This window comes from Globicephala melas, chromosome 9, assembly GCF_963455315.2.
Source record: "Globicephala melas chromosome 9, mGloMel1.2, whole genome shotgun sequence".
In the NCBI taxonomy this organism is placed as follows: Eukaryota; Metazoa; Chordata; class Mammalia; order Artiodactyla; family Delphinidae; genus Globicephala; species Globicephala melas.
The window spans coordinates 91,727,069-91,754,288 of NC_083322.1; the positions used below are offsets into that span (position 1 = coordinate 91,727,069).

Here is a 27,220-nt window from a genome sequence, read left to right on the forward strand (position 1 = left end):
ACAGAATCATATCTTTTTTTCTTGGTCATCCATGGCACGCCAGTAAACAAGGTTTGAATTGTCTTCCACTTGCTATTCATAGGACAAACATCAGGATGGCTTGGAATTAGATTTCAATCACCAAGAAAACAAAAGCTACCAACTAAGACCCCTCAAAGATGGCTGCTAGCTTTGTTTGCTTCTTATTTATTTATATATTTATTGTTACTGCCACTGTATCACCTTCTATGGTTTGTCCTGAAACAAAGCACATGAGCACACACAGAGAAACAATAATGTTTAAGAAAGTTTGAAAGGTCTGCTGTTTTGGTGGAATTTCATTTTTCACGCTTTAGCATCCAACAGGATTCTAGCAAAGGAAGTACATTATTGTCTATGCTCACCACAGGGGGGATCCCTGGGGGTAGTGTGGGGGTAAGTTAGCACCCAGGAAATTTGCTTAGGGAGATGCATGTGTTTTTTAGGACATAAGGAGCCACCAACAAGGACCTACCGTAGAGCACAGGGAACTCTACTCAGTATTTTGTAATAACCTATAAGGGAAAAAAATCTGAAAAAGAATGTGTGTGTATATATATATATATATGTATGTATAACTGAATCATTGTGCTGTACACCTGAAACTAACATAACAAAGTAAATCAACTATACTTCAATTTTTAACAAAAGAAAAGAAAAAGGCTTTGTTTTTAGGAAAACTCATCCATAAGATTCAGTACCTGAAGTGTGTATGGAGAAAGGGCTTAAGGGTACGAAGCCATATGAAGGGATAATATAGATGTGCTTGGTCGTGTCTGAGATCGCGCTTTCTCTGGCTTTGGGAAATTAGATTAGCTGTTGCCCGCCTATGCATAAAGGATGCAGTTTCCCACACCGGGGCCATGTTGGCACACCCTCTGCAAACTGATGTATAATGCAAGCCTATTAGTGCGACTGATGATGGTGTCACTTTCTCTGCTGTCACAGCCTTCTCCCTCCTAGAATGACTTGGTCCATCCCGAACGTCCGTTAGCATAATGTATGCAGTTGACAAGTGATTTGAGCACTGGGGCTATTGGTAAAGCACTCTGGCATATCATCTGTGCCTTAATGCTATGTGACATCACAGGAAAATGGGGTCATGGGCAGTTCCCATTCTGGATCTTATATTAAGGGTGCATTTCTCTTTTGAATTCCAGGAGCCAGAGGAAACCCGGCGCTGTCAGACCCAGGCACCCCTGAACAACAGCAGGCCAGTCAGACCCACCTCCCGTTCCCGGTTGGGCCACAGGTCAGTTATCTCTCAACTGCTGCATGTAGGATGGTTTAACCATATAAATAACCAAATAAATAATAGTGAGTTAAAACCAATTAACTCCAACAGAGCAAAGACGGTGATAAATTTTTGTATGGGAAACTATATGGCTACATTATTTATTAAATACCATCAAGAAAAAAAATGTTAGCAGAACTCTTCTCTCTTTTTATTTATTTATTTATTTTTTGCGGTACACGGGCCTCTCACTGCTGTGGCCTCTCCCGTTGCGGAGCACAGGCTCCAGACGCGCAGGCTCAGCGGCCATGGCTCACGGGCCCAGCCGCTCCGCGGCATGTGGGATCTTCCTGGACCAGGGCACGAACCCGTGTCCCCCGCATCGGCAGGCGGACTCTCAACCACTGCGCCACCAGGGAAGCCCCCTCTTCTCTCTTTTTAAAGGAAATGTTGGTTTTAATAATTTGGAAACATTTTTTCTTCTTAAAACCCACTATAATTGTGCTTTTGGTTATCATGCAGTTTTCTGGAAAGTAAAACTTTAATGACTGGAGTGTGAAGAAAATTAAGTTATTTCAACCTTACTATAGCCGTTTTTGAAATACAAGATGTGATTTAATACAAAAAAGTTAATGCAATTTTAATGCAAGTTCAGCTTATTGGGTTTGACAATACTGTACATCATATATAGCTCCTGCATTAATAAAGAAATACATTCATTGTTTTTTAAAGTCCAGTATTTGTTTTTTGCAGCCTGGTATGGTTATATGGAGATGTACAACACAATTGTAAAAGGCTGGGCTTTTTTTTTTTTTTTTTTTAAACCTCTGTCATTTAGTGTGAAGTTCTCAGAGTTCACCCACTTTTATAGAAAAAGAAGCTGATCCTTGAGCCTTTCTCTCTCTTTGGTTGTCATTGTGATTCCAGGAAATTAATCACTTTCAGCACTTTAGGGCTCATCAGTTGCAGGCTTGAAAACCCAAGTTTAGAGCTTGAGTTGGTCTTGACTTTCTTGTTCCAGCCCCCGCCAAGTCTCCCTATGGCCTCAGATTCCAAAGTCCATCTCAGAGCACGAATGCCTCTGTGCTCCAGACAGAAAGCTTGGGTTGATGCCTGATCTCTTATGGAGACTTAGAGGGAGTTTGACTGGGCATCTCAGAAACCAGCTTCTGAAGGCCATGCCCTTTCTAATTTCATGCTCATGACATTGTGTGTGTGTGTGTGTGTGTGTGTGTGTGTGTGTGTGTGAACATAGCAGGGGTGACAAACTCCAATGCCTCCAGGTTAGAAACATAGCATGACAGACCCAGACAGTGAGAAGCAGGGGACACTGGGACAAAGTGGACAGTGGATGCCCTGCTGTAAGCCCATGAATTCAATTAAAAAAATGGTGCAGGCCCCACCATCCACATCTGTGGCCTGCATACAGTCTGAAGACTGCCCATTTGCCTTCCCTTTCATCATGGTATCACTACTGGCAGTGATATGATGCCAGCAATCTGAAGCTTATGACTCAGCCATCCCCCATTCTTCAAATAAAGCCACCCCCTTCTCCAAATCTGTTCTGTGTATTGAGAGGGAGTAGAACATGGGCTCTGGAGCAGCCTGGCTGGATCGGAATCCCCCCACCCCTCTGGATATGTGACTTTGGACAAGTAACTAACTCAGTATGTCATTGATAGGACATCGGAGTTCATACACATTAAAATAGTGCCTGGCTATTAAATATTGGGCTTTGTACTATACCTACACTGAGTTACCTCTTACTTTATAGAATCATTCTGTGTTAAAAACAAAAAAGTTGAAACTCCCCAATGAGAGTTTTTTATCGGCTCCTCTAGAAGAAAAATGGGCATGGGATTAGATCTTAAATGGCTCCTGCAGGGGTGCAATGAAAGTCCCGGATGAAGGATGCTAAGATCAGTGACCCTTTCAGTCATCTGGCCTGGTTGGACAAGGAATCCTTCCTACATCATCCTGAAGACCCCCACCTGAGCTCATACCTGAGCTCAGATACATCTAGTGCCCAGAAGTGCACACCTATGTGGCTGCCTTTCCATATCAAACAATGGCTACTGGATAGTGGATGTAAACATGTGTTTTTAATGTCATTTTAACAGGGCAAAGAATGTTAGTGTAATAACAAAAGACATTGTTTAAAGCTTTTCAAATTTATCCACATCAAATATTTCTGTTTTTTTATATTCCTTTTTAGATCTTGTCATTATACATATATAATTTTACCATTTAATAATGATTTGATCATCATCACTTGCTTAATTATTATCCAGTTAATTTTATATATTCTCATAAACATTTTCTGTTTTTCTAGATGTGTCAGAATGATCCATTTTAAAGACTACATAATATCTTACCAAGTTTAGTACTATCAATATAACAAACTGTTTTTCAACATTTATGTATTTTAAAATGTAATGTATATTTTCATTCATTTATATTTTTTTAAAAAATGGTGTCTTCAGAAGCATACCCCAGGAGTATATTCTAAGTCAAAAGGGGATGAATATTTCTGTAGCCTTTGATACGGATTCTGCTTTCCAAAAGGTTTATGCCAGTTCGCCTGTCCTAAATCCATATAATGGTGTCACTACAGACTTACCAGCATTGCATAAGTCTTTTGCATTATTTTTGCTAATTTAATAGATGAAAATAGTATTTCATTGCTCTTTTGAACCAATAAATTCCACTGATTCCAATGAGTTCTTTTTGGAAAAACAGAATAAATTAGAGAGTTTCAAATATATAAAAGTAGGATCAAGTGAAAATCCATGGAAGAATAATATATGTGTAGGGTATTACTTTGAAAGGTATTTGAGCTTTCCAAACCAAATGAAATTTTCCAAAAAGATTAACGAAATACAATTTCAATTTTTTTCCTAGAAGTCAAGCTTTTTTTTCTGGACTAGAACATGTCTCTTTGCAACTTGTTCAGGAACTTTCTGACCCAGCTTAAGTAGAAGAAGAATGCTCTAACAACGCATGTCTTGGTTCCACTGGAAAGTGAGCTGGGATTTTGTGTTTCCTTGCAGCCACTTCTGACGGCCCAGCAGTTAGCCTCTGCTGTCACCGGTGTGAGGCCGGGAGGCACGCCGGCTCTCAGCCAGCCTGTCCTCATCCCCTTCAGCATGGCTGGACAGCTAGGAGGGCAGCAAGGGCTGGTCCTCACACTGCCCACTGCGAATCTCACCAACATCCAAGGGCTGGTAGCGGCAGCTGCAGCCGGAGGCATTATGACTCTGCCACTGCAAACTCTACAAGGTAACCCACCGTGTCTCTGTGTCACGTAGGGCTCCATCCACTGGCCCGTGCTCTCTGAAGTGGACAAGTGCCCTGAATGTTGAATGTATTTCAGAGCTGCTTCCACCATAAAGGCTATGAAAGGCTTATGTAGGAAGCAAAGTTTTCAAGGTGTCTGTGAACCCTGAGTTTGCTCAAGCCATGGGCTTTATCAGTCCTCATGTCTTAATATTGACTTGAAACCTTTCAGGTCTTCTGGAAGCATTTATGAGCAATCATTGCATGACACATCAAAAACTTAGATGTAAAATGATTGTGATGTTATTTGAGGACCTGAATTATAATCTAATGAGTTCTTCACTTTAGCCATCTGCAAAGAAAGGTTAGGCATTGCTTGTTTGTGTGTGAAGTGTTTGGAACATTTCAAATACAAGGTATCATTTGGAATAATTAACTTATTATTTTTCTTACTAAGTATATTTTAGTTATAATTATTAAACAAAAGTTATGTTATTTGAGGTCATATTTTGTAATGAGAAAAATAGACATATATAGAGCTCTTATCTTATGTAATCATGGGCATATAATAAGAGTTGGACTCTACTCAGGAAGAGTAGTTCTCTTGATATCACGAAGGTTTTAACTTTTCTTTAAAAGATTTGGTAACACTGACTGATAGACTGATTACAAAAGACTGTCAGAGGAAGAACTATTATGATGGAGAAAGAGCTTGAATATGATGAGGGTGCCTAAAAAAAGGGAAGACAAATTTATTTTGGACTGGTCAAAGAGGTTGTTTTCTCCAGTGATATAAATGTTAGCAATTAATTTTTTTTTTTTTTTTTTTTAACAGAGTGAGAGTTTGGTTGGGCAAGTTTTCATAATAACAATTTAAAGTACTTTTTTAGTTGGTCATAAGTCAGGGCTCCTTATAACCTATTAAAATGGTCAGAGTGTCAGTCCATAGATTAAGGAATAGACCAAGTAAGACCTGGTTAACTCTTGACCCAAACTTCTTTACACGCCCTATGTTTTAATATCCCACCCATTGTTGCCACTTCTTGACTTTCACTTTAATGTTTAAAACAAAGTCTCTCTTATACCATTAAGTTGTGCCAAGAAACCTGCCATTCATAAATCATGCATGCCTGGGACACGCTAATGCACAAACTTTGCTAGTTTCAAATCTGAGAGTGCCTGGGAAGCCAGGATCTCAAGATTAAGCAAATAAGGCAGGAATAAACAAGGTGAAAGCAAAAGCAACAAAATGTAGGGAGAGGCTTTTTAATGTAGGTGGATGATGAAATCTTAATGAAGAAACGGGCATTATCAAAATGCAGGCTTCCATTTGGAACATTTGCCCTTATGGGAATATTGAATGTTATAAATAAACATGAGCTCACAGAGCTCCTAGGTCATGAATTAGTCCTGCTTGGTTAAAGTGGATGCCAAAGACAGAGTCCAAAAGTCCAGGTTTGTTATCTCTTTATTAAGGTTTGGTGTTCTTAGGATTTTAGTACCTGATTATTTTTAAGGGTTCAACATGAGTGACTGGTCCAGTGTGGACTTCCATCAAAATTTTCTCTCTTTTTTAAAAAAATATCAAATTTGGTATTAGTTTATAGTTTGGAATCTGGTTCTTTTTTTGGCACTTTGGTTTCAGAAAATGAATCCTAATATTGGTATCCTGAGTAAGTAGTTTCAGTAAGAGTACTAGCTCTTTTTAATCCCCTGGTGCTTCTCACACAATTTCCCTATTGGCCTCATCTTCAGAAGAGTATTGGAATTGATGGTCAAGCTCTTGTCTACTACACAAGCACAAGGGGCTATTTCTCCCTTTGTCTCCATCTTTGAAATTTCAATGATGCTGGAGGCAAGTCAGGAGGTCATTACGAAAACACCTCCCAGCTGCAAGTCAGTCAGTTATAGGAAAAGCTTCCTAGTTATTCTTAACCCTCAAGCTCTTCCTCCAAACACCTTTTTTCTTTGATATCCTTATGAATGAATCCCAACTCCTAAATTACTGTTACGGTCCAGGAAATTTCTCCCTTCCAGTTTCCTTCAGCTTTTTGTTCCTTTCATATCTTCCCACATAAGTTCTTCACCACCCAGACCTCCTTAGTCTGAAAAGGGACCAGCCATCCAGGTTTGCCAGGGACTGGGGGTTTTCCTGGGGCCTGTAACTTTCACCGTTGAAACCAGCAAAGTCCCAGACAAACTGGAAAGAGATGGTCATCCTGCAAAAATTCCAAGGGCAATAAGGATGGGAATCAGCGAAACGTCTCATCTCTGCAAGGTGTCCAAGATCAGTGTCTGCCACCTGAAGGACAATGCTGATCCGTCATCTTTTTGGCCAGCACACAACCCGAGGATGATCTCACCGCCTTTCAGAAACCTACTGTGGCCCTTAACAATCCCCTTGGCCGCGTCTGCAGCTTGTGTAGCTCCCCAGGTTATGTCATGGAAGGTAGTGGGACTCAGGATGGTGGGTGATGGCGGGTGGCCAGAAAGTCATCTGCAGGGGTCCTGATTGACTTTGAGACTGAGCCAGTCCTAGGAGTCCTTGAGTCTCATCCTTTTTCAAGGGTGGTGTTCCTGTAAATGGGTTATAATACCTGAGAAGGAGTCCTTACACTAATTTATACAATCGGCAGGGTAGAATGCTCTGCCCCCTCCCCATGGCCTGCTTCTAGACAATGAAAATGGAACCTCGGTCCAAGGCTTTTAAGAATCTTTTAAAACAACCAGTAAGTCTGCCCACCTATATAATAGCTAGCCCACCTTCTTGCGTGATTTTACAAGACAGATTTGATTCGTCAGTGTGAGGGGGAGGGACTGAATGTTCAACACTTCTGAAGTAGGACCTGTTTCCATAGGAGGCACTTAGTTCTGGATGGTTCCCCTTTTCCTCATTGTGAAGCATTAAGATTTTATTCACGAAATAAGTCTGCCAACTGGAATTGTCTTTGATTATTCCCCAACTTTCCTGCCCAGTCCTTCAACCTATGCATCCTTCTAGCTCAAAAGCCACAATTTTGCTAAGAACAACAACAAAAAAAATGGCATCAGTTTCTTAATGGCTTGGAATCCCAGGAATAAATTTTCAAGTATCTTCCTCTTTACTAAAGGGCTTGAGAGCCGGTTCATTTATGTTCCGTATCAAGTGACATGGAATAGCTCTCAGAGCCTCGGAGGCCGTGATCCCTGCATGTATTTTAATGAGCACTACTGACACGTTACACGAGAGCAGCTCCTCTCTGCTCAGGCAGCGGGGGTCCCATCTCAGTCTCCTTCTCTGTGCATGGTCCCCAGACCAGCGGCATCAGCATCTTACCAAGGCTCCATCCCAGACACCCTGAACAGAATCTGCGTTCTTAAAAGGAGGCTCCTATGCACACTCAAGTTTAAGAAAGCCTGCTCCAAGGAGCTTTTTCAAAATTCATTTGGCCCTCCTCCACTATCTCCAGCAGCGTCCTCCAGACTCCCAGCATCTTAGGGTCACCAGGAGCCATGTGACTGTGATAAGCACCGTCACTAATTCTCCTGATCTCCCTCACCACCCCAGGCCTCTAAATGATGATAATGACCAAAAGGAATAACTTATTTGAGAACGTGTCCGCTTCTGTCAGGACAAGTATATCCCCAACACCAAGAGGTATTCCCTTGCATAATTAAAACACAGGGAAGCCCTTGTTCTGAGATTTTATCCAGGAAAAACTTTGCATCCTGAAAAAGAGACCACATAGCCCTGCAGGAAACCTGTCTGCACGAGAGAGAGAGAGAGAGAGAGAGAGACAGAGAGACAGAGAGAGAGAGACAGAGACAGAGAGAGACAGAGAGAGAGACAGAGAGAGACAGAGAGACAGAGAGAGACAGAGAGACAGAGAGAGAGACGTGCACTGCTGTCTCATCAATTATAGTGTCTTCTTGTAAGGAAACAGACAGGAGTGAGGAGTTAGAAATCTCACCAAATCGTAGAAACAGCCCTGCAGCCCAGCCTCAGGGAGCCTGGGACAGGTTTGGGGATTAGAGAGTCCAGCAGAGTCCAGCCAGTGAGCCCACAGGCTGCAGGCTGCATCATTGTCCCCTCTGAGCAGGCAGGCACCTATCCCTGCTCCCAGGTGACTGATAACCTGTCTCCTCTCTTCCACGCCTCCTCCTGTGACTCTTCTCTACCAAGTTGGTTGACTTTCAGCTAACCCACAATTTTGGTTCACTCACGTTCCATTCTGTCTCCTTGGAGTCCATGCATCTTCCCAACTCGTGAACCTCTCAGGAACTCTCCATTGCTATCTCTCTCCATCATCTCTATCTTTACCCCTATCTCCACGTCTGTCTAAAATTCAAACTCCCCAAAACTCACATTCCTGTCAGGCTGAGCCTTTTCATTTTAGGCTGTCTACCTGGTCAGGCTAGAGCTTGACTGCCCATGTTGAAGTCCAATCAGCTTTAATTTGGCCGGGGGGCGTGGTGGGGCAGAGCCAGGATGACGTGGATCTCCTGTGGTCTGAATTTGGAGGTGCCAAAGCTGGAGTCTTGGTTCTGAATATTTTAAGGGAAATCTTTGGAAGTCCTGGCTGGGGTGCAAGCCTAGAAATGCTCTAAACTCAGATAAGACCTAGAAATAACCTACTCCTCAACACCCTGTGTCCTTACCCGAGGTGGGTGTAGTTTTTGTGTTCTCTCCTCTCTTACCTTTGCAAGCCCTTTCCCCTTCCAGGTAACTCCCACCATCACTACTCGGGGTCCCTCCATTCCTGGGACCTTTGTCTGTCCTGTGCTCACAAGAATTTGGTTTCAGGTGCCTGTCAGTAAACCCATACCTGTAACATAAGATTTATTATGACCATAAACCTCAAAGAAAGAAAATGACTAAGGTTACTCTGTCACATATTTTATAAACTCCCTTAAATCAGTGTCTCCCATTTTCCTTATTATTTGAAAACACAGATAGCTGTACTAAACGTGTAATTTGCAGTTGTCCTAGCGTGGGAACAAGATTGTTATTTGATGTGGCAAGATAAAATCCCCATTATGGAACTCATGCAAATGTGTTGGAGTTTTGGCCTTTTTTAGATGGAGGCAGAAAATGTAGATTAAAAACAACTTACACACAAGAGACAACAACAGCAAAGGGCTTAGTGGGGCAGCAGAGGTGTGTCAACTTCTAGGACAGAAGATTCAGGTTAGAGGCTTTTTCCCATAGCACAGGCCGAGATAACCCACTTATCACTGCGTGCAGTGTAAATGGCGAATATAAATGTGCTATGTAGGGGATTTATATCAAAGTGTGAACATTCCAGTTAAGTCAAGCATAACATTTAAATTAATGACCAAAAATACGTTAGAAAGTGCTGCTTACCCTGAACGGGGAAAAGCAATTAGGTTAAAGGCAAGTTGGAAAATCAAGGCCAAGGATGATTTTCCTGCCTTTAGCGGTGGCAGGAAACCTGGCATGGTTTTCTCTGCCTCTCCAAAATAAAGTCTGTAGAGGTTGAAGTATGTAGGGATCGTTTTAGGGGTTAGGAATTTCATGTGCAAGAGACATTACAGTGCCTTTTTGTTTGTGTTGTTGTTGTTGATTTCATGGAGGTATCTGTTTACATGCAATAAATACATGGATGTTAAGTGCACAATCCCATGGGTTTCAATAATTGTTTTCACCCATGCAAACTCCACCCACCACAATCAATACAGAAAACAGTTCATTATCCCCAAATGTTCCCTTGTGTCCCTTTGTAGTCAGTGTCCTCCTTCCAGCTAGGCAAGCCCTGATCTACTTTCTGTCATTATCAATTAGTTTTGTCTGTTCTAGAACTGCATATAAATCGATTCACATGTATGTATTCTTTGGTGTCTGGCTTTTCATGCTCAGCATAATATTTTTGAGATTTATCCACGCTGTGGATTTCAGCAGTTTCTTTTCATTTCCCAGGATTGTTCCATCGTAAGAATGTGCCACAATTTGTCCATAGCCGTCCCCACATCCCAGGAGGCAGACATCGAGAAGTCCCCTCCCCTGGGGGGAGGGAGGGGTCCTCCAGTGGGCGTTTCTTGGAAAACACCCTTGGCCACGGTTCACCTTGGCCCTTGGCTACACCCCTGGGGAGATTCTCCTCTGTCCGTTATCTTTCTTGGCTACATTTGAAGAGAAAGTTGAGGAATATACCTTTCTTTGGGGGCTTCCTCAGTTCATGCACAGCTTATGGAAGCTTGGGGGCTGAAGGTTGCTTGAAGTTTCCAACAGTTAAAGATTTGTGGCTTTTTTGGGAATCTAGTTCCCTCAGAAACCATGAATGCTTCTGACCTTTCTGCTTCCAGTCAGTTCCATGTGCCAAAGTTTCTTCTAAGACATACATCTTCAGTCTAATTTATTTTACTTTCTCAGCCCCACACTTCCCTCTTCCAATTCAGTCGGCCTCTGTGAAGGCCCCGTGACCTCCTTGGTGTTCTTTAAACCTACTCCTACCCAAGGGCCTTTGCACGGGCTGTTCTCTAGAAACTCTGTTCCCAGAAAGCGTCAAACCTCACTCCCTCCTTGTGCCAGCCCCAATACTCCAGTTCCCCCCTCACCTGCTTTCCTTTATGTCCTTTGTTCATAATACTTATTACCTTCTGCATAACCTTAAAAATCTCAAAAATGGTTGAGTCTTGTTTTTCCTTGCTTTTTAAGCACTTTGTGTCATGCCTACTGTGGCATGCGGAGAGTGGACGCAGCATGGTGATGCTTGGCCCTGGGGGTCTAGAGGAGGTTATCTGCATATAATGTGCTTATAGTATGTATTGTTTGTGCCTGGCAAGCCCTGTAATAGGCATCTTTGTTTGGTTCATCGATGTGGTCCAAGAACTGGAGCAGTGCTGGCTCAATGTAGGTACTCAATAATGAATGATGGATGGATGGATGAGTGAAGATACATGCACGCTAATGTTTATAGCATCACTGTTTACAATAGGCAAGACATGGAAGCAACCCAATCAACAGATGGTTGAATTAAGAAGAATATGTGTATACATACACACACACACGCGCGCACACACACACACACACACACACACACTCACACTGGAATATTACTGAGCCAAAAGAAGAATGAAATAATGCCATTTGCAGCAACATGGATAGACCTAGAGAATATTATGCTTAGTGAAATAAGACAGGGAAAGATAAATATCATATGATGCCACTTATATGCAGAATCTAAAAAATAATACAAATAAATGTATATTCAAGACAGAAACAAATTCACAGATATTGAAAACAAACTTGTGGTTACCGAAGGGGACAGTGAACAGGGGAGGAACCAACTAGGGGTATGAGGTTAACAGATACAAACTGCTCTCTCTATAAAATAGATAAGCTGAGTAATGTTCCATTGCATATATGTGCCACATCTTCTTTATCCATTCATCTGTCGATGCACACTTAGGTTGCTTCCATGTCCTGGCTACTGTAAATAGAGCTGCAGTGAACATTGTGGTACACGACTCTTTTTGAATTATGGTTTTCTCAGGGTATATGCCCAGTAGTGGGATTGCTGGGTAATGGACTATTACTCAGCCATAAAAAGAAACGAAATTGAGTTATTTGTAGTGAGGTGGATGGACCTAGAGTCTGTCATAGAGAGTGAAGTAAGTCAGAAAGAGAAAAACAAATACCATATGCTAACACATATATATGGAATCTAAAAAACAAAAAAAAAGGTCGTGAAGAACCTAGGGGCAAGACGGGAATAAAGACGCAGACCTACTAGAGAATGGACTTGAGGACACGGGGAGGGGGAAGGGTAAGCTGGGACAAGGTGAGAGAGTGGCATGGACATATATATACTACCAAATGTAAAACAGATAGCTAGTGGGAAGCAGCCGCATAGCACAGGGAGATCAGCTCAGTGCTTTGTGACCACCTAGAGGGGTGGGATAGGGAGAGTGGGAGGGAGATGCAAGAGGGAAGAGATGTGGGGATATATGTATATGTATAACTGATTCACTTTGTTATAAAGCAGAAAATAGCACATGATTGTAAAGCAATTATACTCCGATAAAGATGTTAAAAAAAAAAAGTAAAATAAAATAGATAAGCAACAAGGGTATACTGTATAGCACAGGGGATTATAGCCATTATCTTATAGTAGCCTGTAATGGAGTATAATTTGCAAAAATACTGAACCGCTATGCTGTATGACTGAAACTAATATAATATTGTAAGTCAACTATATTTTAATTAAAAAAATCAGTAGTTCATTGAGTGAAGAGAAGTACAGAGAACATTCAGTGTAGAGAAGAGGAATGAGGAACACGGATGCTACGGAATTCTGTGGTTGGTTTGGTTGTTGTTGAAGTGAAGATCAGGAGTCTGAGATGGTAAGAAATCAGACTGGAGGGTCTTGTATGCCTTTCCTGTGCACAGTGAGTACATATGCATTGTCTTTAGGTGCATTTGTCTCTAAGGCTTTGATATGTTAGAGACAAATGTACCTAAAAACAATGCAGTTATACTACAATATTTGCATGGTTACAGGTTTGTGTTTATTTAGCTGTGCCTGTGTGATTCCAAGGATTCAAAGCAGTTTGTAATGTAAGAAGCATGAAAGACAAAAGCTCTATTAGAAAAAGAAGAAACCTAGACAAATGTTTAAAACTAGAGGATAAATCAAAGGGGAGACCCATCACATGACGTAGTTTCCATTATCTGACAGTAAAAAGAATCACACCAGCTCAACTAGAAATGGGCTTATTTATTTTTGTTTTCGGTTTTTTACTAAGTTTATTCATTTACTCAGGAAATACCTATTGAGCTTTCATCGCATTCTAGGACATGATCTTGACTTGGGATATAGCAGTAAACAAACCAAAGAGATTTCCTAAAGGCACTTCTGTGCTTGTGTGGGGAGTAAAGCAATGGAAGGATGAAGGGTGTCAGGAGTGGGGACATGATGTGTTTATACAGGATCATCAATTTTGGTCCCCCCACTAGACAGAGCCCCAAAGGACGTGGGGGACTAAGCCGTACAATGTCTGGGGGAAGCACGTCCCAGAGTGAATGCTAGGTGCTTAGAAAAGTTAATGATACAGGTTCTCAGTGAAGAAATATCCGACAGCCTGATGGACAGGACGTTTATCTTTTAGCTTTCCCTCGGTTATGCTAGAGGAACAAACAGGCACAGAATCTCAGTGAGGGGCACGGAAGGTTTATTTTTTCTGTTTATTTCAGCATACATGGGGGCTGCAGGTGGGCAGTGGTTCTGCTGCACACCTTCGTTCTGGGATCCAGGCTGAAGGGGCAGCCCCTCCCTAGGACAGGGCTTTCTCATCACAACAGGAAGACAGACTAGCAGAACCACAGTGGCTCATAAAGCTTTGGTTCAGAAGTGGTACACTTCACTTCCCCTCACATCCTGTGAGCCAGGCGGGTCACCTGGTCAACCCCCTGCCAGTGTGAATAAAGATGCGCCTGAGGGGCGGGAGGAAGAGTGCGTAATGGAAACTGTACTACAAGGGGCTGTGGTGTCCAGCGGCCATCGCCTTAAAGATCCATTGCATAAGTATTTGACTCAGGTGACCTTTAAGATCCCAACACTGAGATTCTATATTAGATGAACCAATTAGGATAAATGGACCATCTGTGTAGTAGCTGAGAACACAGCACATTAACAGTGTCTTAAAGTAGTAGTATTCAAATGATAAATATAAAAGTAGACAGCAAATATATGGAACAATTGGAGATTATTTAACATAGCAAATGAGCACATATAAAAGTACAACTCTATTGAGGTAACATTCAGGGAAAGGCAAAATTATAGGAACAGAAAGGAGATCAGTGGTGATCGGGGACAGGGGGTGGCAGGAGTTGTTGGTAAAGGAGCACAGGGATTTAGGGGCTGATGCAACCGTTCTCTAACTTGATCATGGTGGTGGGTACATGACTCTATGTGTTTGTCAAATTTGGACAACTGTAGACTAGAAAGGGTGAACTGCACAGTACATAAAATATACCTCGATTCTTTTCACAAGAAGAAGTAGGTGGATGCTGCGGTGCTTATGAAATACCAAGAAAATACTAATTTATTTTAAAACATTAAAAAATGTGTGTGGGCTTCCCTGGTGGCACGGTGGTTGAGAGTCCACCTGCCGATGCAGGGGACACGGGTTCGTGCCCCGGTCCGGGAAGATCCCACATGCCGCGGAGTGGCTGGGCCCGTGAGCCATGGCCGCTGAGCCTGCGCGTCTGGAGCCTGTGCTTCGCAATGGGAGAGGCCGCAAGAGTGAGAGGCCCGCGTACCGCCAAAAAAAAAAAAAAAAAAAAGTGTGTGAGTACAAAACTGCTAATGGAATGAAAACTAGAAAAAGCTTCATGAAAATGAGAGACTCCAGTTCTCCCTGTAAAGAAAGCATTAATGGCTCTGTTTCTCAGATGCAGAAGTTAACACTAAAATAATAAAGATTTAAAACATACACAATTTGATCCCAGTCATTTAAAAGAAGCCCAAACATACACACCTCACAGAGAGAGGGGAAGAAAAATACTATAAAGTGCTACTGGTCGACTCTAGACAGTGAGAGATTATGGGTGATTGCTTGCTTTCTTAAAGTTTCTATTGTAAATATTATTTCAAAATTAGAATGCTTTGAATTCATGAAGGTGCAAAGCTTTGAAGTCATACTCCAAACAGCACTCTTAGCATTGACAAGGTTAAGTCTCTGGATCTGTGGTCTTGACCTTCTGACCATCTTTTTTAAAAAGCATCTCTCAACTCAAAGTGGATTAATTCTCAAACTAAAAACAATACAACCACAGAGAAACTCTATGCATTCATTATGTATGAGCAATATTTAATATTATGAGGTTGCCTTTAAACGTGTAGATCTTATTAATCAAAGGAGAAAGTGTGGGCCAGGAGTGGGTGGGGCATGGGAATGTGTACTGAGTATTCTGGTTTCCTTCCAGAAGGACAAAACAGTTAGGTGGCCACGTGCGCTACCTTTCCTTGTGATTTACTTTTGCGCTAGTCTAGCGATGCCCACACTCAGAAGAAAGTCGCATCCCCAGCAGCATGATGTACATGACAACAGAGGTCTAATACCACTCCCAGAACGAGCAGTGCAGTACCTGCCACAGACATGAGAAGAACGGGCTCTGCCTTTCAGTACGCAGTGATTTCTCAGCCTCTGGTTCGTGGCTTGCTGTCTCAAAGTCCAATATTCAAAATACCTAGAGCATAAATTCATATTTGCAGTGTTATTCAGAAGAGCCCCACATGACACACCATACAATAATACCAAATCCGCCATAAAGAAGTTATGAAAAGTTGTTGCAACGTGTCTTACTTTGACAGTTTTTCAAACCTCCATATCTCCGAGGCTTCAGACTTTTTATTTAAAATACCTGAGGAGCTCGTTCTGTAGTACATTATCCTTGAAGCAGGCTTCACTGAGGCACTGGGGCATGGATTAAACTGGGAGCACATGAATGAGAAGTGTGACTAATATAGTGTGTATTTAAGAGATACTGTCAGTGGAATAAAGCATTGTCAAAGGATAATGGTTTCCAGCTGCCACATAAATGTCAAAGCAAAGCCAAAGCATTTATTTTCAAAGCAAAAGGCAGGGAAGTAATGTGATCCCCAGTTTGCACGTAATAAGGATGTAAATCCATCAGGGTTCTTGATGGCATCTATCAATGTGTCTACACTAGGATGTGCAAACTGGATTAGATTCCAAGCCAGACTTTAGAGCGCTCTTCCAAGATGCCTGCCACTAGAATGGCGCAGATGCCTGAAAAAGGAAAAGACCACTTGAAATGCTTCTCAGTCTCCCTCTATTACCAAGGATGAGAGGAACTGGGATTGTTTGTTCCAATTTCTTCTGGCACCAAAATAAAGAGGACTTCAGTATCTGAGGGAAGTGTGTGGTCCAGGAATGGGGAGGTATTGAAAATAGGGAAATGGGAGATGGTCTTCCGTTCCCCTCTGCCCACTGTCTAGAGAATGGAGAGCTAGTGCTCTCAAAAAAAGTCCTGTCTTCTCTTACGTGTGTGATACGTTCAGGACAGATTCCCAGTGAGAGGGTACAGCTATTATTTCTCAGCTCCCTCTAGGGAAAAGCCAAACCTCATTTCCTCCCGTGAACCATGCACAAAGATTGATTGATCAATTTCACAAAGACTTACTAATTTACCAGGCACTGTGGTAGGCACTCCAGTCTAGTTAGGAAGGAGGCTATGGCAGTAATCCGGAAGAGGAAGGGTCCTGGTAGCAGTGATGAAGAGCAGAGGACTGATTTAGGCGACATTAACAAGATGGGTTTGGTAGGACTTGGGGATGCATATTAAATGTGGAGGAATCTGAGGAAAGAGAGGGAGATTGTTAGTTGAGTTTGACGTGACTAGTTCAAGTTTCCTGTGGAAAATTTAAATGGAGATACCAGTAGCCAGTTGGAAATACATGGATCTAAAACTCAGAATGGGATTGGTGCTAGAGATCCTATGTAGAAACCATCAACAAATATGACCCAAGCCGAGAAGGGAAGAAATTTCTGGGGGAGAGGAGATTAGGGAAGGAGCACAATTCGAGCCATTGGAAGAGGAAGAAGGAAGAGTTCCCAGCATGTATGATTGTTCTGCTTCAGGTTTGGCTGGGGCTCCTGTAATTCTCCGTGTTCGGATCCTCTTTCATTGGACATAATCTACACATTCACGCTGGCGCTTTTGATTATTGTTTACCCCTAATATAGCCACAGTGCCACAAGGAGGAGCCAGAAAAATGTATCTGTCAGTTTGCTTTTTACCTTCTAAAGACATGCCAAGTTCCCATGTAGAAAGAAGCTATTTTAAGAGCTTGTACATGAAAGCTTCAACAGTGTTTGCTCTTTGGCTGAAAAGTTAGTCAATTGATTTAAATCTATTATTTAAAAATGTAGCTGTAGCCTTAAAATCTCAAAGTGAGAATGTTGGAGTCTTTTTTCCTTCCTTTCTTCCTGTTAAAGCACTTTGGGTCATGCCTACTGTAACCACCACGCAGGACAATAGAAGCAGCATGTTGTGCTTAGCCCGGGTGCCAAAGAAGAGGACGTCTGAGCTTGGGAAAAACTGTAGTTTAGATAATGTAGTTTTAATTTTGGGAAATTAATCTTGGAAAATTTTGTCTGATTGTGAGCAAACTTAACCTCCAAAAACATTTTGTTTCCACGTTCACCTTTTCCTTTGGTTTAGTGTCACCTTCTCCCAAATAATATTGATCAACTGTGCTCACCAAGTTTATAGCCCAAACTCAAAAAGCAAAGAAAAAAAAAACAGAACTGGGGATGGATGCCATTTGTCACTAGGTTAGGATTAGCACGAACATGCAGGTCCATTAACACACCTTTATGCATCTCTGTTCCTCTGTGTGCCATTATTTTAGAAATCCTTAGCAAAGCATATATATATTCAACATTTGACATAAGATAATTTGTGTTTGCTGTGTTTGGAAAATAATTCACATGGGAGAAAGTTGCATTAAATAAATAATAGAGATAAAATGTATACTTCCATATATTTCAAAGTTAATGTCACTAACTTACAATGGAATGGTAACATGAAGACACAGTGCTATAATTTGATTGATTTGTTTTGACAGCAGCCAAATAATTGAGAGTGAAAGGTGTCAGCACAGATGAAATATTGTATAAGCCATGTTCAGAAGGCAACCCCGGCAGCTGCAGCAACTGGAGTTTTATTTCCTTTGATTCTGAACTGGTACTCATCTCCAGTTTATTATGAAACCATGAAAGGTGCATGACTTCCCCAACTAGGGAGACTTTTATAGAGAGGCTAGAAATAGAAGTTTGTCAAGTAGTTGAACAATAGATGTAGACAAAAGGACAGAAGATGGTTGCAGCGTGCTGAGTTGAATGATAGCCGCTGTTCCCTTTCTTTTGCAAATTGCTGCTCTCCTGCATTTTACCTCATTGGGAAGTGATTCTGAGTCAGAGCAAATATTAGATCCCATTTCCCAGCTCTTTGACAGGAGATGGGTAAAAGACACCGGTGTGCTTAGCACCATTTCTGAGTCTGGTTAAGGGGCATTTACCCAACTGAAAATCCAAATGCCTGGCAAGAGTCAGATTTGAGGTGATTGGTGAATGTAGAAGCGAATGGTCAGGGGAGGATTAATTAGGAGAAAGGCTTTGTCTGTAGGTGACCCCTGAGCACAGTGATTAACAGAGAGTCATGAGTCACATGGGCCTGGTTTAATTCCACCTCTTCAGCTTGCTGGCTGTGTGATCTGACTTCTGAGATTTTCTTTTACTTGCTTACCTCCAATGTTTTATAGGGTTCTTTTAAGGATTAAATGTGATACTGTATGTAACATACCTAGGGTAGTGCCTGATACTTAGTAAATGCAAAATGAATGAGAGCCACTTTTATTACTTAGAGCTGCAAAGTTCAATATGGTAGCCATGAGCCACATATGACTACTGGGCCTTTGAAACGTGGCTAGTCCAAATCGATATAAATTTGCTGTAAATGCAAAATCCACATAATTGCCAAGTATATCATTAATATTTTTATCTTGATAACATGTTGAAACTGATATTTTTTATATATTAGGGCAAATATAATATATTATTAGAATTAATTTCACCTGTTCCTTTTTACTTTATTAATGTGGATACTAGAACATTTTAAATTATATATATGTGTGGCTCACATTTGTAGCTCAAGTTATACTTCTTTTGGATTACACTAGCCTGGCCTGGAGTCTCTCTCTAAATCTCTATACATGTGGCATGGGTTAAAAGAAGTGTTCATTAAAAATAAAAATAATTAGCATATAATTAAATTTTGTACCCCCAGGCAGAAAATCACAAAGGATCCTCTTTGGTATCGAAAATTAGAGAGAACATATTTTGTAGATTCTTCGTTGTAGTTTAGGAACTGCTTAGGATTTTTATCTATATAGAGAGAAAAAGGATACAATTTTTATGAGCAACTTTCATTGATCAGAATCTAAAATTCTCTTTCCTTTTCAAAAATTATTATGCTTTGTACTTTGAAATATAGAAGTATATATTTTATATATATATGTAATAAAGTGACCTAGGATTAACAACTATTAACATTTTGTCACATTTGCTTAAGATCTTTTATCTTAAAAAAAATGGAACATTATAGAAACATTACAAATAATGCTAAGATCCTCTCCTCCTCTCTCCAGTCATTCCATGGCATTCTTTCCCTCCTAGAAGTAACCACTACCCATCCAATGCATTCATTTATAAATTTACTGCATATATATATACACATATACATACATGAAATACATAGTATTATTTTGAATGTATTAAAATTTTACATAATGGTAGCACACTCTAGATATATTTTATTATCTTGCCTTTTTCGTTCAGATTTTGCTTTTGAGATTTATCCATGTTGATACATGTAGATAGGGACATATTAGAATTTATTTCAATCATCTTATTTTGTGAGGTTTTTTTAAAACCATATTTTTCTCATTTCTTGCATTCTAATGGATTTATCACATTTTCTTTTTCTTTTTTTATTGACATATGATTGACTTGTAATATTATATTAGTTCCAGCTATACAACATAATGATTTGATATTTTTATACATTAGGAAGTAATCACCATGGTAAGTCTAGCTACCATCTGTCATCATATAAAGTTATTATAATATTATTGGCTGTATTGTGTTTGCTGTATATTACATCCCCATTATCGTGGGGTTTTTTTCCCCCACCTACTGGATTAGAAGTTTAAATATCCATTTTTACTCTTTTAGTTGTTACCCACATATTTTAAACATCTGTTTGCCTTAAAGAACCAAATCAGTATTTTCATCTTTCTTCCTAAATGACAGTTGAAACTTTTTGATCATCTCCTACCTTCTATTTATTATTGCCCAGCATTAGTTATTCTTCATATTGTTGTGTTTACAAGCTCACTTAGCTTTCATTGCACTTGCAAATTTTTTCTTCTTTTACTCATCATTATGTCTTGTATCCCATTCCTTCCCTCCAGAGATTTCTGATGCTTTTAATGATTCTTTTGTCTTATTTTTATTATTTAGCTGGACTTAACATTATAAGTTAACAGTTATTATTTTCAGTGAATGAAGAAATTATGTTCTGTGCTCTATTTTTGCTGTTAATGAATATATTGTCAGTTTAACTGTCATTCTTTCATAGATTAAATGTCTTTTTAAATTATGGTTGATGTTAAGAATTTTCTCTTTTTCTTTGGGATTCACCAATTTTACTATGAAAAACCTTGGTATGAATTTATTTTTATTTATCCTACTTGGAACTTGTGATTCCTGACATTTCAGTTGTTATTCATTCTCCCTGATTCTCTCAGTTCTCTGCTCCAGGAACTCCTACTACATGTACACTGTCTTCCATGTCTCTTAACCTCCTTCACATATTTTCTCTCTTTATATTTTGTGCTGCATTTGTGTGATTTCTTTAGATCTATCATCCAGTTTGCAAATTCTCTCTGCAATTATGTTTAATCTTATGTTTAACCGTAATTTTTTCATTTTAAAGTCTATATTTTTCACTTCTAGAAGATGTATTTGATTTTTTCCCTTATGGTTTCTTTTTTTTTTTTTTTAGTTCTCTTTAATCCCTTTAAATATGCTTATTTTATAATCTTCTTCAGACTGCCTTTAAGCTTAAGTGCCTGAGGAGCTAATTAATTATTGCTGTCTCTCTCTTCCTCACAGAAGAATATTTCCTTACGTCGTTAGTAATTTTTGTTTTTATTTTGAACTCACTTTAAGCAGAGAGTTTTTCTATGAAATCCTTTAAACTTTGGGTTTAATACCTGAATATTGCTAATAAGAGGCTTTGCACTTGCTTCTGCCAAATGCCCAATAGACTTCACGAATGATCTCTCTGCTAGGAAATAGCTGCACCAGGTACACAGAATAAATTTAGACTCTAAACTATGATATAATCAGACCAGAGTCTCAATTTCTCACATTTTTCCCTACCCAGAGCCTTTAACAGAAACAAACATCTTTGTTAATTCCCTGGGCTAGTGAATGGGGTTTGTCTCATCTCTTTTCAATGCTGGGGCAGCCCTTTCAGGGTGCTGGATTTTTATGAAGGACTCAGGTCAAACAGCTTTCCTTGCATGGGCCCAAGGTCTCAGATTCCCTCCCTGGGTTGGTGGCCAAACATCAGCCCCAGGTTGGCCAGGCCTGTACCCATGCCTGCTCTCCAGGGAACCAGGAGTCAGTTAGTGATCTCACTGTTCTTGATTTCTGATGCCCGAGAATTTTCCTTTCTGCCTGTATATTTAAATGTTTGATATATTTTATCCATAATTTCTACATATTGGAGGCAGGAAGTTTGTCTATGTTATGTCAGTCTAATAATATTTTGCCATGAAAAGTCTCTTCCTTTTCCTTTTGTCAGTTTCTCTAGGTAGATCAAGTCTGGATAACTAATCCTTAGCAGATAGATAATTCCTAAAATTTCAAGCATTCAGTTGCATTTGGTAGTGATTTAAATCAATATTTTTCTGGAATTTTCAGAAATTTGCAAATATCCTTTGTGGAACTACTGAAAATTTTTAGTAAGAAAACAACAGGCTCATTACAAATATATCTAATATTGTGCTCTAACATTCCTTCTGGGATATTCTTGAGTAATAGGTATATCTGTGGTTCTTATTAAACAAACCAAATTCTGTGTAGATGCCCAAGGCTACTCAGCTAACCTTTGGTCTTGAAAATAAGTAAACAACAGGGATCACAAATAGGTTAAGGAATTTGTCAATTTCAGAAAAAAGCATACATGATATTTTTGAATTTTAATTAAAATAAAATTTAATTTATTAAATTTATAATTTATTAAGGATGTGGAAATTAATTCTAAATTAACTTCTTCATTTAAAAATTTAAAAAATATTTTTATTTTGAAATACTTAAACCATAAGAGAGGAGTACAGTGAATAACAAAAGAATACCTATGTTCCTACCCCAGTATTCCATCAAATTCTAACATTTTTCCCTTCTTGCTTTGTATTGTTTCTTAAACAAATATTGCAAATACATTTGAAGCACTTTTTGTAACACTCCCAGATCCCATTCCCCTCCCTCATTTTTTTTTGTCTTTTATTTATTATGGTAAAATATACCACTTTAATCCTTTTTTCAGTTTACAATTCAGTGGCATTAAATACATTCATATTGTTGTGCAATCATCACCACCATGATCTCTAGAAATTTTCATCTTTCACAATTGAAACTCTACACCTGTTAAACAATAGCTTCCCATTTACCCCTTCCCCCCCAGCCCCCAGCAACCACCATTATACTTTCTGTTTCTATGAATTTGACTACTCTAGTATTTCATTTAAGTGTAATTATATAGTATTTGTCCCTTTGTGACTGGTTTATTTCACTTTGCATAATGTCTTCAAGATTCATCCATGTTGTAACATTTGACAGAATTTCCTTCCTGTTTAAGACTAAATAATATTCTGTTGTATATATATATTCCACCTTCTGTTTATTCATTCATCTGTTGGTAGACACGTGAGTTGCCTCCACCTTTTGACTACTGTTTAATAATGCTGCTATGAATATGAGTGTACAAATAATCTGTGTGCCCCTGGTCTCAATTATTTGGGGTATATACCCAGAAATGGTCTTGCTGGATCATATGGTAATTCTATGCTTATTTGCTTGAGGAGTTGCCATGCCACTTTTCATAACGACAGCACCATTTTACATTCCTACCAACAAAGCACAGGGTTCTAATGTTCTACATACTCTCCAATACTTGTTGTTTTCTGTTTTTGTTTCCTGTGTTTTGATAATAGCCATTCTAACAGGTGTGGTAGCTCATTGTGGTTGAAGGAACATTTTTGAGAGAACAATTAATTACCTAATGACTTTTCCTGATATTACTTAATCACATTTAGGTATAATTCCAAATTTTAAAATAACCCTAAGGAGAGTATACACTTTAGAAGTTGCCTAATTTCTGCTTCATGTGCTTAAAATGGTAAATATTATAGTTACAGTATTTATATAATTGCAGTTGGATTTACATTTTCAGGTATATACAGACGTGTATATACACAGGTGAACACTAGCAATATTTACCAGGAAAGAAGTTTCTGTGATGCAAATGTTCTTTTGCTATTGACTTCCATTACAGTTAAATATTTCACTGGACAAAAAAAAAAATATTTACCTATAGATAAAATGAAAATTTTCCTTGAAGAAGATTTTCAAGTGGTGGCCTGCTCAGTGAAACATGCTGACTGTTGGAATTCAGTGGAGGTATTCTTTGAAGAGATTCAGGACTTAAGCAATAGTTCTCTTTTTCTTTATAGCATTTTTTTTCCAATATTGAAATCTTCCCTACCTTTGAGTGCTATCTAAGCTCCTTCCTGAATCATAAGAATTTCTTCCATGCCAGGGTATTACTCCTGCTTTGAATGCCGTGAATGTTTCTACCATACTTGTGCTTTGGTCTGGTGGGGACTACTCTCTAATTAATTGGAGTATGATGTTTACTTTTCTAGTAAATGCTATGCTCTAGTTCTTGTTTTACTGTAGCCTAATTTTTTATCATTCAAGACTTCAAGTTATATTTTTAAAAGTAAGTTCATCCTCTACGTTAGCATTTCTATCCAATCCTATATTCCTAATAGGTTTTCTAGACATTTCTGGTTCATTTTCATATGTAATTGTTTAAAGTGATAACTACAGTTAGCAGAGCTACACTTTACCAGCAAGGTTTTTTTGGTTTGTGTTTTGCATTTTCATAATATACAGTCTGCTCTATACTCTGGCAGAGAACAGAATGCAGGATAAGGTAGGCAGGTCGCCTCAAAGGAAAGAGCCGGTATACAAAAGCCCCTCAAAACCATAAAGTCGTTGATGCTCATAAAACTATATTGCACACTTTTTTCAGGAGATTAATGAGTGGGTCATAAAATAGCATTAACTTTTGGCCAAATTCCAGGCAGAAAGTTGTGTTTCCCAGGCAATGCTTTTCCAACTGGAAAAGACTTGCTCTGAGAATATTTGCAGTTCAAAAAACACTAATGCTATCACATTTCTTCACTTAAAAAGTAATGAGAGAATCAGTATCTATGGAAATGGCTAACGTATCCAGCCTTCTGCGGCTAAACACCCCATTTCATGGGGATGAAGATGAGGCGCTTGGGGCAGGATGCTATCAAGAGTACACGGGGTTCCTCTGGCCTCTTCCCAGCACACACATCTTAGAGCCACGCGGATAAGTGTCTTACCTGATCCCAACTAGCAACTTGAAAATATAATTTATGGGTTGTAAGACTGACAATCTTATGAAATGCAAACCAAAAATACAAAAAAATCACTGCTACTGGAAAAACAAGTAACAATTGATCAGCCCCCAGCATCTCTGTAATGACACATTGACTCCCATAGTGAGTACAGAAAAAGGACATGCCCAATCACCATCACAGCTTTTCAGAAATTCTGGGAGTCCCTCAGTAGATGCGACTGGGTCTGTAAGTGCAGTTTTCCCACTGAAACCTGGGACAGACTTCCATGCTGCTCGTTGCCTCCTGAATGTTCCAGAATATTATGTGATCATGTGATTTACGGATTTACAATCATCTGTCAACTGTATTTTAAAAGTGAGAACTAAGAGCCCTCTCACCTGAAATATTTCAATTGTGTTCACATAAAAATACCATTTATGAATTTAAAAAAACTTTAAACCACTTTGAATTTCACACGCTCTTGGAATACATTAGGTGTATTATCAAAGGTAAAAACCTATTCAATTTAGAATACCATTAAAATAATAAACTTTTAATTAAGGAGCTAAAACTCCAAAAGGGACCTGTTTCATGATGATTTGGGGATCCATAATCTCCCAGCTCTCTTCCATATTATTGGTTTTTATTAAATTATTTATTTATTTATTTTGGCTGCATTGGGTCTTCGTTGCTGTGCACGGGCTTTCTCTCTAGTTGTGGCGAGTGGGGGCTACTCTTCATTGTGGTGCACAGGCTTCTCATTGCGGTGGCTTTTCTTGTTGTGGAGCACGGGCTCTAGGCACGCAGACTTCAGTAGTTGTGGCTCGCAGGCTTAGTTGTTCCATGGCATGTGAGATCTTCCCGGACCAGGGCTCGAACCCGTGTCCCCTGCATTGGCAGGCAGATTCTTAGCCACGGCACCACCACGGAAGTCCCCATATTATTGTTTTAATCAGGATATTTTACATTCTCAAAACAAAAGCAAAAGATGACCTTTTCGGTCTGAATATTTCTGAGAAAATCTCAGTGTATTGAGGTTGAATTCCTTCTTCTCGATCAAGGAGAAACCTGCATTCCCAAAGGGTGTTCCCATCAAGGCAGAATTTCCACATCCAAAACATTCACAGAACTATCAGGTATAAAAGAGACTTGATCCAACACTTGATCTATCATTATATTTTAAAAAACTAGACTGTATGCCCACATGCCTGTGTGCGGAATAGACGTGTGTGCCGGTGTGTGTTCTTTAACAAATGTGCTGTGCTTTTTGCTGGTGTAAAATGTGGCCATATTTGTTAATTTTGTCGTGACCTGTGCTTGACCACATGTGATTGCATGCCTTAAAATTACATCTGCATTTTAGGGGGGGAAATAGGATGTCCCAGGTCTCATGCCAGACTTTAATGTAAAATTAATTCCTTAAGAAAAGATTTTTAAAAACACAACAGTTTTCTAATGTACATTAAGAATGTGGGAGAAGTTCACTGAAGCATATGCCTTGAGCTTTCAGGAGCAATCTGGAATCAGGCATTTTAAATGAAAATTGATTTGTGATTTACATGGTCAGTGGAAAGAAAATTAACTTATAGAAGGTTGTAATGAAATATTAGACAAGTAAAAAAGTAGATGGTGATCTAGTGGAACTAAAAGTCCCATCTGGAAGAATTCTGTGACATTTTTACATTTATCTGTGTTCTGCATGAGTTGTAATGTTAGTGGTAATTTTATGGGACTGAACTGAAATGAAAAGGGTGTTATCTCAGATTGCCTACAATATAGGATTGTGTTCAGTGGAGAGTCCTGTATCCTTTTCTCCATTTTCCTATAATATGACTCATTGCACTTTTTTCAGCTACTGTTGTTGAATGCATTCAGCCTTTTACTTGAGGTTATTAAAGAAGAACATCAAACACTCACAAATGCAATCTAACCGCACATTTAAAAGCAACACTGCAGCTTCCCCTAGTTCTGCACTGTTTAGGTAATGTCCAAGAAAGAACCTTCAAAATGTATAAGAAAGAAGCAAGTGCATTGTATGTAAAGCTTTTACCTTAACCTGTTCTCTTTTTTTGTCTCAAAAATATGATTAACACCCCACCAAAACCTAGACTGTATTAGCAGAATGGAGATTTATATCTTTCTAGAAGTAGGCCCTTCACAATTTGTCCATTTTCTCCCTTTTTATTCCCATTTTATAAAAGCAATCACGATTGTTTCTGTGGCCAGAGAAGTATGTTTGAGTAGAGAAAGATGAAGACTCTTCTGTTTGATTAGGAATGTCCACCATAGTTCAGTATTAATTAACTGATGTGAACTTTAAAAGGGAGAAAGCGTAGTGGATTTAATTCCATGTGTCATTCCTTTTCCCTTTACATTTACTCTATTTGGCAGATGGTCATGGTTTTTGGAAAGTATACAGTATTGAGTTACTGTACCTTAA

General features: G+C 39.4%; 1 protein-coding gene across 1 annotated transcript in view; it reads left to right on the plus strand.

The window, feature by feature from the left end:
• The window catches only part of POU6F2 (POU class 6 homeobox 2), a 450,196-nt gene that overhangs the window by 197,181 nt on the left and 225,795 nt on the right, over positions 1-27,220 (plus strand). The window contains exons 3-4 of the mRNA XM_030871170.2: positions 1,179-1,270; positions 4,303-4,531. Coding sequence (XP_030727030.1) covers positions 1,179-1,270; positions 4,303-4,531 — 321 coding nt within the window. The remainder of the gene's footprint in view (positions 1-1,178; positions 1,271-4,302; positions 4,532-27,220) is intronic.